General features: G+C 37.6%; 1 protein-coding gene across 4 annotated transcripts in view; it reads right to left on the bottom strand.

The window, feature by feature from the left end:
* APP (amyloid beta precursor protein) overlaps positions 1-16,538 on the bottom strand; it is a 286,033-nt gene that overhangs the window by 21,540 nt on the left and 247,955 nt on the right. For all 4 annotated transcript variants that reach the window (XM_081235728.1, XM_081235729.1, XM_081235726.1 and 1 more), the window contains one exon: positions 6,597-6,818. In XM_081235728.1, the coding sequence (XP_081091854.1) occupies positions 6,597-6,818 (222 nt within the window). The remainder of the gene's footprint in view (positions 1-6,596; positions 6,819-16,538) is intronic.

The raw sequence follows: 16,538 nt of genomic DNA, 5'->3' as shown, positions 1-16,538 counted from the left end.
ATCCATTTCAAAAACTCTCAAATACTATAAAACTGCATTTATTAAATATCCTATTTATGAAATATTCTATGACAACTATTGTGAGGATAACTAACACTCTATTCATGTATCAGATTAAGACATACTTCCTTCTACAACTCACAAATACATTTGAACAATACTGTTTCTCTGTATTTCATCCCTTTTCCCATCTGCAACAACGTATCGTGGGGGACTTTATTACTCCTTATACAATGGTGTTAACTGAAGGATCATTGTACTTTTTGAGAGCTTCCTGATGACAAGAGCCCCAAATGGCGCTTCAGTTGAAGGTAAGAATGTACCAAAGCAAACTCACGGAGCAAAAAAGTAACTTAAAGTGATTACCTTCATCAATGTTAAAATCATTAGAAACTGTATTCCACTCAGGGGAAAGCAGTTGAGTTTGTGGTTTAAATTTGGACTGAAGATGCAGTAGTCAGTCTAGTCTCAGAGTCCATTTTAATGCCACCACTTGTTTTCTCTGCGCTCTTGGGCAAACCTCCTTCTTTCTGAGCTTCTGTTTTGTCACAAGGAAGCTGTTTTTTTCCAGGGCTCAAATGTGCAAACATATGCCAAAGACCCTTACAAATGATAAAGCCCTATTCCATAATTACTCAAGGGAATATGGAAACACATCAAATGCGCATAGATAAAGGTCTGAAAGATATTACCACAAAAAGCTGTCATTAGTTTATTCTGGGTAAGGATATCATTCCTAGAAATTTCTCTGCCTTTCTGTTTCAAGGTGCATGTATTATTTGAAAACAGTTATAAAACTATATTTTTTAGGAAGATAAACAATAATAATTTTAGTGACTTAAACTTTAGTCTGCTTTAACAGTGTGAGGCTGATTTAATATGAGTAAACATTCAAAAAATAAGTAACTCGTGTTCAGTGATCAGGCATCAATAACTAAAAGATAATTTCATCACTGCAAAAAAGAATATACATTGACAAGAAAAAGGAGTGCATTACTTCCCAATCCAAAATAAATACTTTCTAATTTTTCAAATGGACCGTTACTAGTTGAACCAGAAAGTAACTTCAATATAGTGTTCAAAACATGTTACTTTGGCTATTTAGTAAATTAAACATTAGAAACAGATTGTCTTAAAGAGTTAAAATAAAACTTAGGCAGAAATATGTTATTCTACTGCCATCGGCAGCTCTGAATCAAATAGTCCCCTATAAAAAGAGAGAAACAGAATGATGGACACGCTAGGACTTCTGAGTTTCTTAGTTCTGGCATTCCTTGTAATAGACCAGTTCTAAGCTAAATGTTGCCCAGCACAACCTCCCCTCCCCATCAGGCCTAAGGTGATGGAGGAATCAGCAGGAAATCAGTTTTACTCATAGATAAGAGGGTCCTGAAAAGCCCTGGCTTGCACGTTTGATGAAAGACATTATTTAATCTCAATTTCCCCATTTTAAGTGCTTTGTTCATTGCTGCTTTATGGCTAAGTGAAAATGTACCAGAGGGCAAATTCATGATGCAATTACACAATACAATCTTACAAGACCTAGTGTGCCTCTTGAAGAATATTATAGTGTTTTGTGTATGTATTATTCACAGACAAGCTGATTGCTGGCCACAAAAACTTTCTGGTGGCCACTGCAATCTTCCTCATCTTCAGGCTGGCCTGGTCAGGCAGTCATGAAAATGCAGAGCAAACACAAATGCTATCAGCACAAAAGCTTTCAGCCAGATGATTTCACAATCCATGAGAATAACTGTTTTATAAACAACAGCTTCACTTCAGTTTAGCCATTTCAGTTTTGTGGCTCAGAAAACCACAGAATAAAAATCCCTGAAGGCAAATCGCAGCTGGTCAAAGAGCCTAAAATATTGGAAAACTGTGTTTGTGATATGCTTATTTTTTCAATATAAATTAACAGAATGCCTGAGTGTCTGACCCCCTCTGTGGACTTGACTGATTGTTCTTGAGAAAAACAACACATTTTTGGTAAGCGTTCGAAGCTCTGATGATGATAAGGATTGCATGAACAATGAAAGGAAATCCTTTGAGAATTTTAGATATTTTCAGTAGCTTTGTGTGCAAGCACATGTCTGTAAGATTAACAAGGAAAAGGCTCTGGGGAGAGGGAGAAGAGGAAGATGGGGAGAAAGGGTAAGATTTTAGGACTATTATATGGCTTGTTATATTCATTAATTTTAAGGATATACTGTTTGGGTGATAGGGTGACTCTCTGAGACAAGCTGGTAAAACCTCTCTAACATGATCCTGGTTCTATTTAAAAACAAACAAACACACAAAATAAAACCAACCAACAAACAAAAAACTATCACTGAACATTTACTACATTCTAGGCACTTTGCTAAGAGTTTTCCATACCATCTCATTTAATGCTCACACCCTGTCTCTGAGTTAGCAATTATTACCAACTTTATTTTACAGACTAGGAAGCAGCCCGAGAGGCTCTGTGACTTGCCCCAAATCATGTAGCAGCGCTGCAATTTAAACTCGATGCACATCATTCTGTAGTGTGGGATGGTGGGGAATGTGGAGGTGTTTTTGGTTGTCACTATGATGGGAGAAGGAGGGTGGACATTATTGGCTTTTAGTGGCTGGGGACCAGGGATGCTAGATGGCATGCACAGGGCAATCCCACACAAAGAAAAATTGTCCTGCACCCTACACAGCTTCCTAAATTCCTGCTGGACATTTATGTATTTACGATTATGTGAGTCCAAAACCTAATTCAGCTTTATATATAAACACAAAGCATTTCTGCACAGTTCTTACTGTAGATCTTCCTGGAGCTCACCATTGGATAAAATGAAGAAAGAAAAACTAATTCAGGGCCCCTGTATCAGTCTGCATCTGTATTTGTCGCATCCGTAAGGGGGCAAACGCCCGACTGCCATTGTTTCCACTGGTAGTCAAGCCTGAACACTTGTTGAAACACTTACTATAAATTACATCCGTTGTATTGACTCCCCTACCAAACTCTGTCAGTTTGGTTTAAAATTCATTGTTAGAGAGACTTTTCAAAATGTTATAAAAGGACTGGTGGTCTGATGATGGTGAAAACCAGAACTCAAGCTCTGAGATCTGAAATATTATTGCCTCCAATACTCTTATGTAAGATTTTGCTGTTTGTCAATAACACCCTTATTTAACAAGAACATTAGTTCTTTTGATGAAGCCTAGGCAGTGTAACAGCTGTATGTTGGTCAGGGATCCAGAGGCACTCAGTCACGGACTTTGTCCAACTGGGCATCTATCTTGGCAATACTCAAGGGCCCTGGGGTGTGTGCTCAGTCCATTGCTGTTCTGGGGTATCTCCAAACCATTTTTGTTCTTGACCTTCCAAAAAACTGATCACCTTGGGGAAACTGATCACTTTGGGGAAGCCCAGGATAAATCCAGTTTTTTTTTTTTTTTGATTATTTGGCAAGAGAAGGAGAAAAAAAAAAATCAGAGCTTGCTTTCTAACTTGTACCAACACTTCCTTGTTTCTTGTTTGATTTGAGGGAATTGTTAAGGGGCAGAAGAACAGGAAAACAGTTGAGAGTGCTGACAATGGCATCAGGGGTGGGGTTTCAGGAAGCGGCTTTAGTGAAATGAAATAGTTCCTTTTTATATTTCTACGTAAAAGGAACAGTCAGTATTCATCCCATTTTTTTTTCCCTAAACAAAATGGATCAGTTTGGCTACTATTTAAAAATTTTAACATAAGAAGCATGTTTAAATATTGATAGAAGGCATATAATTTTTAGTGAAGATCATATATATGCCTATGAGTACACATAAAGTCAAGATAAAATGCTTAGGGCGTATAAGAGCAGATTTATTTAACTGCGGTATTACTTATACTATTAATATGATAAATGCAAAGCTAAATTTAACTCATTGAAGACACCAAGGAAACATGTAGGCTGATATTCACATATAAAGCAGTTGAGCTCTCAAGATTTGATAGCAAAAGGGAAATTCTGAAATTCAGGAAGTGAAGCACCTTCTGGAATGTTTATAATGTTTTGCTATTCTCTATTGTGGTCTGTGGTACCAAGCTCATTGCATTTCACTGTATTCACTAAATTTGAAGAGTTAACATAAAACAGGGGCTGGAGTGTCTTTTATCTTCATTAAACTTTGCACAGTTCACATTTCTAAAGGAAATACCAAATATTACAACAAACATCCACATTAATGTCTGTAAATTAATTTTACTCTGCTGCTAACTTAGCTTACGTTGTTAGCTTTCTAAATCTCTTTCCATAAATTTTACCATAAATAAGTTAAAATTCGCAGTACAAATTTGTAGTACAATTTGTAGTACAAATTGTACAAATTACAATTTGTACAAATTTATCCTCTATTATTTGTGTATATGTGTTCATAAAAATGATTAAGGTAAACTCTAAAGTATGTTTTATCCTACTTTTCCAAAATCAATAAATAATGGAAAATATTAAATGGGAACTTTTTATTTATGGAAAATATATATTTAAAAGACATGTGAAAAGGTCTTAAATTATAAGAAATTGATATTTAATTCTTTATAAATTATAATTTTAGAATCACATTGGAGATGAATAAGTTCTCAATGGCAGAGGTAATTTTTAATAAAAATAGAGAATAATCTATGTATTTAAATTTTTCCATAAAAAGCTAAAACTTGGACATAAATGACAAACTACACATTTAACATTATTTGGTATAAAAAGGGCATTAAGGACTGCAATTTTCTACCAAAGAAAGTTTGTTAAGACTCCATACACATTACCTATTTCTCCATCAATTAAACAACCCAGTATCCTAAAGGAAAAGAAGAAATCTTGTGTGTGTTCAGTTTAAAAAAATGAGATTGGACATTTTTCACAAAAAATTCTCATTAGAGACTGACTGATGAGGATTTTAAATGACCAAAATGTATTTATCTTAAAAACTGACAAAACTAGCATTCTAGTAATAATACAATTTAATAGGGAAGTCACCCAGTTCTTTGATAACTAAATATCCTTAAATTCTTTTCCTCTATGTTAGAACTATTTTTATAAAAGGTAGTCTTAATTATTTTATATTATAAATAACACTGCTGTTTATGCTCTGATATTATTACTAGAAGGTACCTTTTTCCAAATTAATGAAACACATTTGGGGTGATTACTCATGTTATGAAAACAGTCCATATAAAGATTTTCTGCAATGGTTCTTTAAAAAAAAGCTTCTCCAGTGCACTTAGTCTAATATTGGATTTATATTTAGTCTGAGGAGTAAGTGATTGTATTTTGAGGTATCCATACTACATATATTCGTATTTATTACTGTCAAAATATTACCGTCAAAAGTTGCTTCTTTAACAAAGAAAAATCACAGATAAAATCCTATGTGTTCTCGGGCTTCCCTGGTGGCGCAGTGGTTAAGAATCCACCTGCCAATACAGGGGACACGGGTTCGAGCCCTGGTCCAGGAAGATCCCACATGCCATGGAGCAACTAAGCCCATGTGCCACAACTACTGAGCCTGTGCTCTAGAGCCCGCGAGCCACAACTACTGAGCCCGTGTGCTGCAACTACTGAAGCCTGCATGCCTAGAGCCCGTGCTCTGCAACAAGAGAAGCCACTGCAATGAGAGGCCCGTGCACCACAATGAAGAGTGGTCCCCACTCGCTGCAACTGGAGAGAACCTGCGTGCAGCAACAAAGACCCAACACAGCCAAAAATAAATAAAAATAAAATAAATTTATTAAAAAAAAATCCTATGTGTTCTTGAAAAACAAGCTATTAGTATCTCGAAATCAAGGTGTTCCTATGTTCAAAATTTTATACTTCTGAACATGTAAAATGATATGGAATAAGAACTAAAAAATTCTCTCTCCTGAATAGATATTATTTGAAAATTTCTGCTAAGAAATCCCTGTGAATGAAAAGTACATAATCCATTGTGCAAATTTGTTAACGAAGAAAATCTTGCTTTTCTGAATTATCAGAGGAAAAAATGTTTAGGTCAATGTGCTTCTTAATTTTGACAGCTGCCTATATTTAACTTTCCAAACACAGAATTGTGTAACTCTTAAGCAAAATTACATTTCATGACATAAGTGGTTCTTTATCTTTGCCTTTAACATTTAATGTGATCTGAAATGTAATGCACTAGAATAAATAACCAACAAAGACTATTTTGGTGGCTTTCAAACCTCCATTTATGCAGGCCCCATCAAAATTTCTCTCTCTGGGAATTCCCTGGTGGTCCAGTGGTTAGGATTCTGTGCTTTCACTGCTGAGGGTGCAGGTTCAATCCCTGGATGGGGAACTAAGATCCCACAAGCCTCACAGTGTGGCCACAAAAGAAAAAAAAAAATTTCTCTCTCCACTGAGTGAACTGTGATTTCCATAGTTTTATCACATGTCTGTTTTCTTCAAAGGTGTGCATTCTAGGCCACTGTCTTATAAACACTAATTGAATATTGTGCTTTCATTCCAGAAGCAACAAAATACCTCTCAGTGAGAAAGCACTGTTAAAAATTCATATTAAAAGTCACCCCTTAAGAACACGAGAGAGATTATACATACCAGACTGTTCTTGTTCCCTCCTGGGCTTCTTACCTTCATTTTCTGTGTTGGCGGGCACAGAGTCGACCCCAAAAGGATGCCAGGGCTGGAGATCGTCCAGGCTGAACTCTCCATTCACGGGAAGAAGCTCCACAGTGGTTTTGGTTTCAGTCAAAGATGGCATGAGAGCATCATTGCCATAACTAATCCTTGGTTCGCTGATCATGTTGGCCAAGACATCGTCGGAGTAGTTCTGCTCTTTCTGAAGCAGCTCATCTAAACAAAACAAAGCCATGTCTTTGGTGAGTAACAGCAACAATCACAACAGAAGGAGCAGCAGTGGCTACCATCTGCTGTCTGCCAGGCATGACTGTAACTACTTGACATGCATGATCTTATTTACAGCCACGAGGTGGGTACCATTATCATCTCCACCCTACAGATGTGAAAACTGAGGCACATGATAGTTAAGCCACTTACACAAAATCATAGCTAGCAATGCACAAAGTGGGATTTGAGCCCAGGTAGAGTGGCTTAGACCAAGGCTGATGCTCTGACCCGCTGCACCACTCCCCCCAGTGGTGAAAAACCTTGAGAGGTAAATGGCCATTCTCTCCTAGTTTACTGTGATCACAGAGGAATGGAGAGCGTGCTTTGGCGGGGTGTTTGCAGTGGAGTGGCGGCAGTATGAAAGGTACAGTTTCTTTCAAGCTGAAGGACATATCCAGCGAAGCCCTAGTCTTTCCATGAACATGTGTAAGGACAAGAAAAGCTAAGTGATGGGCCGCCTGCCTGCTCCATTCTTCAACAGTTCTCATTGTTTTGCCTTGAAAAAAAAATCTGTCTTTCTCAAAGGCTCCCAGGGGCTGCACGATATATGTTCTGAGGCAACAAAGAAGGCCAGTTTTGGCTTTGCAGACGTGAAGCTCTGCTCCAGCTTTCTCTTCTGTGGGATAAACAGCCCCGCCTGCCAACATTTCTCATGGACTCTCAAACCAAATATCCTGTCTTTCTCTGCTGTGTCTTGTTTGCATCTCGTTTCAAAAAATATTATCAATTACCCCTTTTTAAAACTGACTAAACAAAATCAACTTTATGGAACATAATCAACCTATCTGAAGTTCTTGTAGACCAGTGAAAATTCCCAAGTTACACATTTCATTATTGAAATGCATTTTTACCAGAAAAAAGAGCTGGGAACATAACTCTGTATTGAGTGCAATTACAGTTTTAAAAACTGAGTATCACAAGATCTGAGATTCTCCTATTATGTTGCCAAAGCTTCAACAGGTTTTCCTGTGTGACATATTTTTTAACACTAGAGACTTATAAATAGCATGTGTGCTATCAACAAAAACATTAATCAGAACTTTTCCCTTTCCAATCATACCTCTGTCAAGAGTTTACTGTATTATATATTTCAAACCAATCATTGGTTAGTATTATTGATGTAGAAAATGAAAAAAGTAAAATCAGGATTTAAATTTGATTTGTAACATCTTACTATTATCCTTCACATTCTCTTCTAAATTCACAAAAAAATTATCTGATAAATTAAAATTCTGTTCAAATATATCTATTAAAACAGTTTGACAGACTAGCATTAAAGTATGAGATTAATGTCCTTCTATGAAGTCAGTTTTATTGCAAGATATTTTAAATGATAAAATCTCAAGCAAATCGGTCCTCTTGAAGTCTAATTTGAGTTATAATATATATCTATTTGCTGGGGTACCATTCTAAAATTCAATATTTGATGCTTGCAATGACCTTTCCCATACAGATAAAAGGCCCCATTACATTTCTTCCAATTTTTTCATGTCTTACAGAGTCATAGGTAATGGCTAATAACTTAGCATTACATTTCTTCCAATTTTTTCATGTCTTACAGAGTCATAGGTAATGGCTAATAACTTAGCCAATGTCTACTTTAATAAATTAAATGAGTCTTTTATATAAATCTTATGCTTGTGACTGTTAAGTAGTTAAAATGTAAAGAGAGGACCTTCTGGAATAATTATTGGTGCTTACATGTTCATCTTGTGAGGGAATGAATAACCTTTGCCAGCGGGATCCGCTCCTGGCCCTACCTGGCGCCATGTTGTTCTTGGTGTCTTTGTGGCATTTACCATCACTTAACCTCTTCCTCCATCTGGAAATTTTTTCTCTTTGTCTTGTATACTCAGTACTGAGCTTGTTTCCTGTGATTTTCTGAGTAACTCTCTGCTCATTTTTTCTAATCTCTTCATCTCTGTCATTTTCTTCTTGTATCTCTTTCCAACTCTTTCTTCAGTTCTTCATTTGGAAATCCCATCCACTCTTGAAACGCTAAGGACCCCCCTACTTTTGGTTGAATCTGAAATGTATTTCCCCAGCTCTGACTTCTCCCTCCCACTCTAGTGTGTATATTTCTAACAGTTTGCTGGAACTATTAACTTAGATCTTCCATGAACTTAGTATGTACAAAACTGAGCTCAAGGCTCTCCTCCTGCCTTCCCATTTTCTAATCATGGCAGAACTATTCTCCCAGCCACCAGCTTGAAACCTTCAGAACCATCCGTGACTCTATGTTTTTGTGTCCCATACTTGAATTACTGACAGCTCCTTTTTAATTCCATTTTTGGATTCTCTCTTATTCATTTCTCACTCCCCTTTTCCATTACCCACCTCCCTTGAGCCATCATTACTTTTTGCCTGGATAATTGTGATAATTCTCTCCTCAGTGCTCTCCTTCCTCTAATTTTTACCCCTTTGTTTCCCAGATCTTTTCCTGATATTAAGGAATGGCTCCAACCCATTTCAACGGCTTCTCAGTTTCTAATGACTTAATCCCAAACTCCTCTGCCAAATGTTAAAGGCCCTCTGGGATCTGGGCCCACCTCATCTTTTTAGCCATGAGGCTCACAGCTCTTTGCTGTATACACCTGTGATATTGTGATTTATAATAAGAAATATTTATTTGGTCTTTATAGGCACAGAGGTACTAAAACCCTTGGAACTTCTTAGGTGATGAGACCTATAAAGGTGTCTTGTTACATTAATGAGGTGACTTCTGAAAAGCCCCTAGGTCACCTAAGGATGGGGGCTTGTCACCAGGGGAACTAACAACATGCTTAGAAGGTTGGAACTAACAACATGCTTAGAAGGTTAGAACTTTCAGCCTCACCCCCAATGGCCAATGATTTAATCAAACATGCCTATGTAATGAAGCCTCTGTAAAAACCCCAAAGAATAGGGTTCGCATTATTTACAATACCCAAAATATGGAAGCAACCTAAGTGTCCACCACAGGTGAATAGCTAAAGAAGATGTGGTATGTATACATATAATGGAATATTACTCAGTCATAAAAAAGAATGAAATTTTGCCACTGGCAACAACATGGATGGACCTATAGAATATTATGCTTAGAGAAATAAGTCAGACAGAGAAAGACAAATACTGTATAATATCACTTATATGAGGAATCTGAAACATACAACAAACTAGTGAATATAACAAGAAAGAAACAGACTCACAGATAAAGAGAACAAACTGGTTACCAGTGGGGAGAGGGGAGGGACAAGATATGGATAGGGGTTTAACAGGTACAAACTACTATGTATAAAATAAATAAGCTACAAGGATATATTGTACAGCACAGGGAATATAGCCAACATTTTATAATAACTATAAATGGAGTATAAGCTTTCAAAATTGTGAATCACTATGCTGTACACCTGAAACTTATATAATATTATAAATCAAGTGTACCTCAATAAAAAAAGGGAAGAAAAAAATTAAGTGAATTTAGTAAGGCTGCGGAATACATGGTCAATATAAAAACTCAGCTGTATTATATACTCAAAATTAGAAAGTAAACATTTAAAAAATATGCTATGTAAAAAAAAGAATAGGGTTCGGAGAGCTTCAATGTTGCTGAACACGTGATGTGGAGATGTGGGAGCATGCTGGGCTGGGAGGGGGCAGGAGAGCTCTGAGCTCCTTCCCATATACTCTGCCCTAACCTTCTCTTCTTCCTGAGTTAAATCCTTTTTTAATAAACCTACTGGTTTATTAAAAATCCAGTAAGTAAAACATTTATCAGTGTTCTGTGAGCCATTCTAGGAAATTAATAGAACCTGAGGAGGAGGTGGCTGGAGTCTCTGATTCACAGATGGCCATCAGAAGGCCAGGTGACAACCAGGGCTCAAGACTGGCTGTGGAGGGGAGTGGGGTGGGCAGTCTTGTGGGACTAAGCCCTTGCTTGACCTGTGGACTCTGACGCTATCTTCCACGTAGTAGTATCAGGATTGGGTTGCACTGTAGGACACTCAGCTAATGCTGGAGAATCACTTGTTGGTGTGGGGAGAACTCCACACATTGGAATTGGTGTCAGAATCATAATACCACATCTGAATGGTCTGGATTACTCTCAGATGGGACCATGCATTCCCCTCAGGACACCTTTGCTCTTTGTTCCTGCTACCTGGGAAGCCCATCCCTGCTTATATAAACTATAATGAACTCTTTAGAGCCCAGCTCCAATGCCCCCTCTTCTACAGCTCTCCTCCCAATAACTTTATGAGGCAGGCATCATTACCTTTACAGAACATGAATCTGAGGCTGGGAGAGGTGAATGGATTCTTCAAGATTCCATGGCCAGTAAGCATCAGTGCTGAAATCCAAGTCCTGGGCTACATAACACCAACCTCCCTGATTTAACCCCTACCTATCCAGGGTCACTCTTATTCTCATCACTGGACTGTTCATTTACAGAGTAAATGGAGAAACCAGGCATTATAAGCATGACTTCCATAATGTCTTCCACATTTACCTTGTAAGCTGACCTAAACACCATGAGCCCTATGGAATGGTTACTGCTTTTGTCCCCTCAAATGAGCATTTCCCAGGCATGGGAGCTGGGGGGAGTCCTGTACCCATCTCAGCCATGGCAGTAAAAAAGATAGTGTAGGGAACTGTCACAGTGAAAAATCTTACATCTGTGCTTCATAAAATAGGCACGGCATTTTAGATTGCAGCAAATCATGGTGTGCCCCCTTTTCTCTTTTATAGTGTTGGCAGGAAATTTCCTCCAAATGACTGCTACAATGTAGAGCCCCATGGTGGTTAATTTTCCTTGTTTATTATATTCATTTTCAGAAAATAAAAGAACAAAATATTCAACAAACATTACATTTTTGGCAGACTGAGAAGCACTTAAGCTTTAAAAAAACTTTTGGTACCAGAGAAGAAATCCACTTTCCTATCTCTATTTAACATAGGAGATTTAGAAACAACCACCTTTGGTCATCTCACTTGGAACAATGAGGTCAGTGTTGGGTTTACGGGAAGAAAAGAAGGTAGAAATGATGGATTACTGTCAGCTGGAGTAGGATTCAATTTTGTGACCATAAAATGCCTAAGACGGCCACCTACTTCTTGACATTATTAAGGGCTCAGGATTTTACCAACTGTTAACACAATTGGCACAAGGCAATTCCTCTTATGATAAAAAAATAACTCAAAGCCAAATATCATTTCATTGTTCATTCTGAGTGGGACTTAATCTTTGAATTTTGCGGTCAGACTAATTACACAGAAACCACACTTCTACTATGTTGGTGGCCCCGATGGATTATCTTTTTATCTGAATTAATTTAATATTTTATTACAATGCTTTGATGGCATATATTGGGATGTCAAAGCTTTTAAGCATCTATATTTGCCAACTGCTGTATTAAACTAAAAGGCACATTCCCCCCAAGACTCTTTATTTTCTTAAAGGCTAACTGATGCTGCCCAAAATTGCAGCAGTTACCTCTGTAGTTAAATATCTTCTGTAATATCCAAGCATATGATCCTTGCAGTTAAAAGTGGAAATATTTAACTGAATTCAATGATGGTAATATGTAAACTACAGTTTAAACAATAAAAAGATGTTTAATTTCAAATATTAAACATGCAATGAACCCCACTGTATGTTGCCCTCTTAAAAATGTTTTGAGGATGTATATCAGGCATACTTATAGTAAATAAGAGAAAGAAAATGAAACACCTCACCATTTAGCTATCATTGAAAATATTTAAAATATTTTAAAGAAAGCAACATCAGGGCTTCCCTGGTGGCACAGGGGTTAAAAATCCGCCTGCCAATGGAGGGGACACAGGTTTGAGCCCTGGTCCGGGAAGATCCCACATACTGCGGAACAACTAAGCCCATGTGCTACAACTACTGAAGCCCGCGCACCTAGAGCCTGTGCTCCTCAACAAGAGAAGCCACTGCAATGAGAAGCCCGTGCATTGCCGCAACTAGAGAAAGCCTGCGCATAGCAACGAAGACCCAACGCGGCCAAAAATATAAAAATAAATAAATAAATAAATTTATTTAAAAAAAAAAAGGAAGCAACATCAAAAGAGATCCCCAGTGGTGATTTCAACTTCAAATGACTAACGTATTTTGTTTTTGTAGAAGCAATAGACTTCCATGATAATCATTTTGAGAGAAATGGCCTCATAAAGGACTATGAATGGGAAACAGATGAATCCTAGATAATTCATCTAATGTTCTTCTTTTAATTATTAATCCACTAGCCAAACTCCTTCTAAAAGTTTAACTGCCATATTTTAGGTTTCAAGAAAATGAAGTTTATAAACATTAAATCAGCTCTTCTACAAGCTTCAGTTGTAATTATTGAACTACATTTTCCATCCTTTAAACACATTTGGGGTGGGTGGGAAATATCCTTCACATAGAGGAGGTCCAACCTCAGTCTTTTCCCCTGTGAAATACGGCTATTAAAGGTCTGATTTGGAGACCAGTGAACATGCTCAGGCTTGCTGGTTTTTCTACTGTATAGAATTGACCCTGCATCGCTATCTTCATTTTCCCCCAATTTTCTGATTCTTCTGGTTCCTAGTGGAAAAATACACATTTATCTGCAGCCTCTTCCCCAAATGGAAATTTTCTATCAACCTTGTCTAACAGGAGAGTCTCACATGATCAATTCTTATATTTTACCAAATGATTACTTATGCATTTAAAAGGACTGAAGTTTACACCTCTGTACAATGCATCCCACCACCATGCCACCCCTGCAACTGCCACAGCTGCACTGGATGTATTTATAAAAGGGATGTAATTTTTTCCCCATCAAGAAGCTCTACTATAAATCTGCTGTCATCCATTCTAGGCATTTTGCCCACACCAGGATGATGAGATCAGATTTAATTTTCCAATCACAGTCTGTGCATGTCTGACACATGGCTTAGCATATAACTGCCACGCTGTTTACTATACTTAACATCACCATGGCCTCTGAAACTCCCTAAGCCTTGGTTCCTCATCCATAAAATCAGGGGAAGTTGGATGGATGGCCTTTGTAGTTTCTTCACTTTGAATCCTGTTATCTATAAACTTGCTGTGTGGGCATCCCCTGAGACCTTGTCGAAATGCATAATCTCAGGTTCCACCCAGAGCTAGGGAAACAATCTGCACTTTTAACATGATCCCCAAGCAATTTTTAAAAAACTGAAGTATAGCTGATGTACAATATTATATAAGTTACAGGTGTACAATATAGTGATTCACAATTTTTAAAGGTTATACTCCATTTGTAGTTATTATAAAATATTGGCTATATGCCCTGTGTTGTACAATATCTCCTTGCAGCTTATTTTATACATATTACCTCTTAATCCCCTACCCCTATATTGCCCCTCCCCCCTTCCCTCTCCCCACAGGTAACCACTAGTTTGTTCTCTGTATCTGTGAGTCTGCTTCTTTTTTGTTATATTCATTAGTTTGTTGTATGTTTTAGATTATGCATATAAGTGATATCATACAGTATTTGTCTTTCTCTATCTGACTTATTTCACTTAGCATAATACATCTGATCCCAGGCGAGTCTTAAGTACATTAAAGTCTGACCACTGCCACGAGGTCTACAAAGGCATCACTACAAAATGGCCTGTTATCCCCTTCCTACAAGACAAGCCTCAAAGCAAAACAAGGTGTGAAAGGTGAGTATTGCCAAAAAACAGTATTGCCAGAAGAAACCTTGCTGCAAAACACCTCAAAGACATGTTCATAACCCCAACCCACCCTATTGCCTTGAAGCTGTCATTCACGATAACATTTTTCTGAACCAGAAAGCCACAGGAAAGGAAAGACTAGTTATGAATTTCCTTTGTTTTGCCAGACTATTTGTCAGGCAGGAAATTACATAGGAGCCAGAGCAGGAAAGTGTTCAGGAAACAAACAGGTCATTGTTATTCAGACCCTGAGAAAAAGAATGTACTTAAAAAAGTAGAGGGCACCAGAGGACATACTTCACTGCTGTGCTCTCCCCTATAAAGACTGAATTTACGTCTTAAGCATGGACTGACTTATAGTTCAATGGAGCAGAAGTTGTTTGAAATGCTGATTTGGGGGAGAACCTATGTGGTCTTCAAGTGATTACTGCACACGGCTGGGATGTTTCGATCAGCGTGTGACTGGTGGGACAGCAATAGTGTGATGGAATTCTGTCATGCTATGACATCTTGATAGGCACCAATGACACCTTCCATGCCTGTGGCCTGTACATAGCTGTTAGCTCATTTGATACCCACATCAACCTTCATAATGGGATTACTACCCCCAATGACAGTTGAGCAAACTGTGACACCAACCTTGAGAAATACATTTAAAGTTATCGAGTAGCTGAACTGGGATCTGAACACAAGTATCCCGATTCCTAGTGCAACCTTGCCACTATTCCATTGAAAAAAAACCTATTTTATGGAGGACATGGCTGTTTCACTTTGATTAGTAACAAATATTATAAAAATACATCCACATCTATCATCACAAGCATCCTGTTTTGCATACTTTATTTTTGATCGATTTGGAAAGTGATGAATTTAATGATATCTTTTTTTTTTAATTCTTTTTTTTTATTTTTTAATTTTATTTATTTTTTATTTATTTTTTATTATTTTTATTTTTTGCTTTATAACAAATTTAATCAGTTATACATATACATATGTTTCCATATCCCCTCCCTTTTGCATCTCCCTCCCACCCGCCCTATCCCACCCCTCCAGGCGGTCACAAAGCACCGAGCTAATCTCCCTGTGCTATGCGGCTGCTTCCCACTAGCTATCTACCTTACGTTTGGTAGTGTATATATGTCCATGCCGCTCTTTCACTTTGTCACAGCTTACCCTTCCCCCTCCCCATATCCTCAACTCCATTCCCTAGTAGGTCTGTGTCTTTATTCCTGTCTTACCCCTATGTTCTTCATGACATTTTTTTTCTAAAATTCCATATATATGTGTCAGCATACAGTATTTGTCTTTCTCTTTCTGACTTACTTCACTCTGTATGACAGACTCTAGGTCTATCCACCTCATTACAAATAGCTCAATTTCATTTCTTTTTATGGCTGAGTAATATTCCATTGTATATATGTGCCACATCTTCTTTATCCATTCATCCGATGATGGACACTTAGGTTGTTTCCATTTCCGGGCTATTGTAAATAGGGCTGCTATGAACATTTTGGTACATGTCTCTTTTTGAATTATGGTTTTCTCAGGGTATATGCCTAGAAGTGGGATTGCTGGGTCATATGGTAGTTCTATTTGTAGTTTTTTAAGGAACCTCCATACCGTTCTCCATAGCGGCTGTACCAATTCACATTCCCACCAGCAGTGCAAGAGGGTTCCCTTTTTTCCACACCCTCTCCAGCATTTATTGTTTCTAGATTTTTTGATGATGGCCATTCTGACTGGTATGAGATGATATCTCATTGTAGTTTTGATTTGCATTTCTCTAATGAGTAAAGATGTTGAGCATCCTTTCATGTGTTTGTTGGCAGTCTGTATATCTTCTGTGGAGAAATGTCTATTTAGGTCTTCTGCCCATTTTTGGATTGGGTTGTTTGTTTTTTTGTTATTGAGCTGCATGAGCTGCTTATAAATTTTGGAGATTAATCCTTTGTCAGTTGCTTCATTTGCAAATATTTTCTCCCA

The sequence above is a fragment of the Mesoplodon bidens genome, assembly GCF_964165515.1.
Source record: "Mesoplodon bidens genome assembly, chromosome: 5".
Classification (NCBI taxonomy): Eukaryota; Metazoa; Chordata; class Mammalia; order Artiodactyla; family Ziphiidae; genus Mesoplodon; species Mesoplodon bidens.
The sequence above is the reverse complement of the archived record's forward strand: the minus strand, read 5'-3'. Positions and strand labels throughout refer to the sequence as shown.